At 66.7% G+C, this 1466-nt stretch overlaps 1 protein-coding gene across 1 annotated transcript in view; it reads left to right on the top strand.

Moving 5' to 3' along the window:
• The window catches only part of ARHGEF2 (Rho/Rac guanine nucleotide exchange factor 2), a 20350-nt gene that overhangs the window by 8406 nt on the left and 10478 nt on the right, over positions 1 to 1466 (top strand). The window contains exon 6 of the mRNA XM_026073804.1: positions 404 to 461. Within this exon, the coding sequence (XP_025929589.1) occupies positions 404 to 461 (58 nt within the window). The remainder of the gene's footprint in view (positions 1 to 403; positions 462 to 1466) is intronic.

Genomic DNA, 1466 nt, shown 5'->3' with positions numbered 1-1466 from the left:
CAGGGCGTTTTTCCCCTTGGGTTTTAGGGGAGCGCGCGGGGGAAGAGCTTCGGGGCAGAAACGGGCACCTTTGGGGGCAAAAAGTCCGGGGTGTCGTTTTGCCGAAGCCTCCCCCTCGCCTCCGCCAGTCTGGGTTTAGTTACTAGGCTACAGCAGCGCTGCGCGGGCATGTTCTCACGCAGGAAAAGCAGCGAGCTATCTTGGTCGAAGTCAGGTTCGTGCCAGCATAAATATGCCCGCAGTAGGCGTTGTACCGAGAGCGACATCGATGCCTTGAAAAAAAAAAAACCCGAATTTCTATTTAGAGCTGAGCAACTTTCCGCTACCCTCCTGCAACTCGGGCCTGGAGGAGCGGCGGGTGTTCGATGCGGGTTTTTTTTGYTTAAATGCCTGTTTCCTACAGGTTTTCTGGCTCATCCGCTCGCTTCGGTGGGAGCCGGGTTTGGATGAGCCGGGTGCAGGTGGAAATTTGGGGCTCTCTCCCAAAGCACGGCGCTGGCGGCACGGCTGGGGGAAACCCTCCGGTTTTCCCCACCCCGGGGTATTTATTTATAGCGGTGGCACGGTGCATGAGCCCCCCCCCGGCCACCTCATCCGCGTTTCCCRGAGCCGCCGTCGCCTCTCCGGGCACCTCGTGCCGGGGCCGTGCCGGCTCCCGCGAGCACCGCGCTGGGATGCCGCGGGCTGCTCCTGGCGCAGCCGGCTTCCCGTCCCGCGCTCGGCGCGAGCCGGCAACAGGCACCGTCTGTGTTCGCCCGCGAGCTGCCCGGCACAAAGGCGGCTTTCATCCCGCGCCGGGAGCCGCAGCCCCGTGCTCGGAGTCGGGGCGGCCGGTTGAGGGGCACCGCGTCCGCTCGGAAAAGCAGCCCCGGCTGAATTCGGAGGCTCGGCGCCGCATCCATCCGGCCCCTTCCATCYGCCTTGTCTCGCTTCTCTCCCCACCGGCGGTCTCCGATGGGCCACGGAGCGCGTCGTGGCTCGCGGACCCTCCGGCCGGAGAYGTTGCCTCCCCTCTCGGCCCCGTGCGCAGCCCATTTTACAGATGGGAACAGTCCCCGGGGCGAAACCTGTGTTTGACCCCCAGAACCGCTTGCGGGCGATCCCGGCCTGATGCCGGCGCCGGGGGCTCCCACGTGCCGGGGTGTCGCGGGATTTCACCCGCCTCCGAAATGCAGCTCTCGGCCGTCGCACGCGGCACCTAATCGCCCGGGCTGCTGGGATTTTCCTCCCGCGCGCGCCGGGACGGGGGGGGGGGTGGATTTTGCTCCCCGGGCTCGGCCGTGCAACGCGCCCGCGGACGCCCGGCTCCCGCCGTGCGGGTACACGGGATGGGCCGGCTCCGGCCGGCAGTTTCTGGGGAGCGAATGCAGCTTCCCGCTGGGATAACGGCRGGGGGGATTGCGGCTGCAGGAAGGGAAATCGCCTCCCTCCTTTGTCTCGCCGGCTGTTTTGTTTCCTGCGGTCGG

Source organism: Apteryx rowi, unplaced genomic scaffold (genome assembly GCF_003343035.1).
Source record: "Apteryx rowi isolate R43461 unplaced genomic scaffold, aptRow1 scaffold_379, whole genome shotgun sequence".
NCBI classification, from domain to species: Eukaryota; Metazoa; Chordata; class Aves; order Apterygiformes; family Apterygidae; genus Apteryx; species Apteryx rowi.
This window is presented reverse-complemented; position numbering and strand designations above follow the sequence as displayed.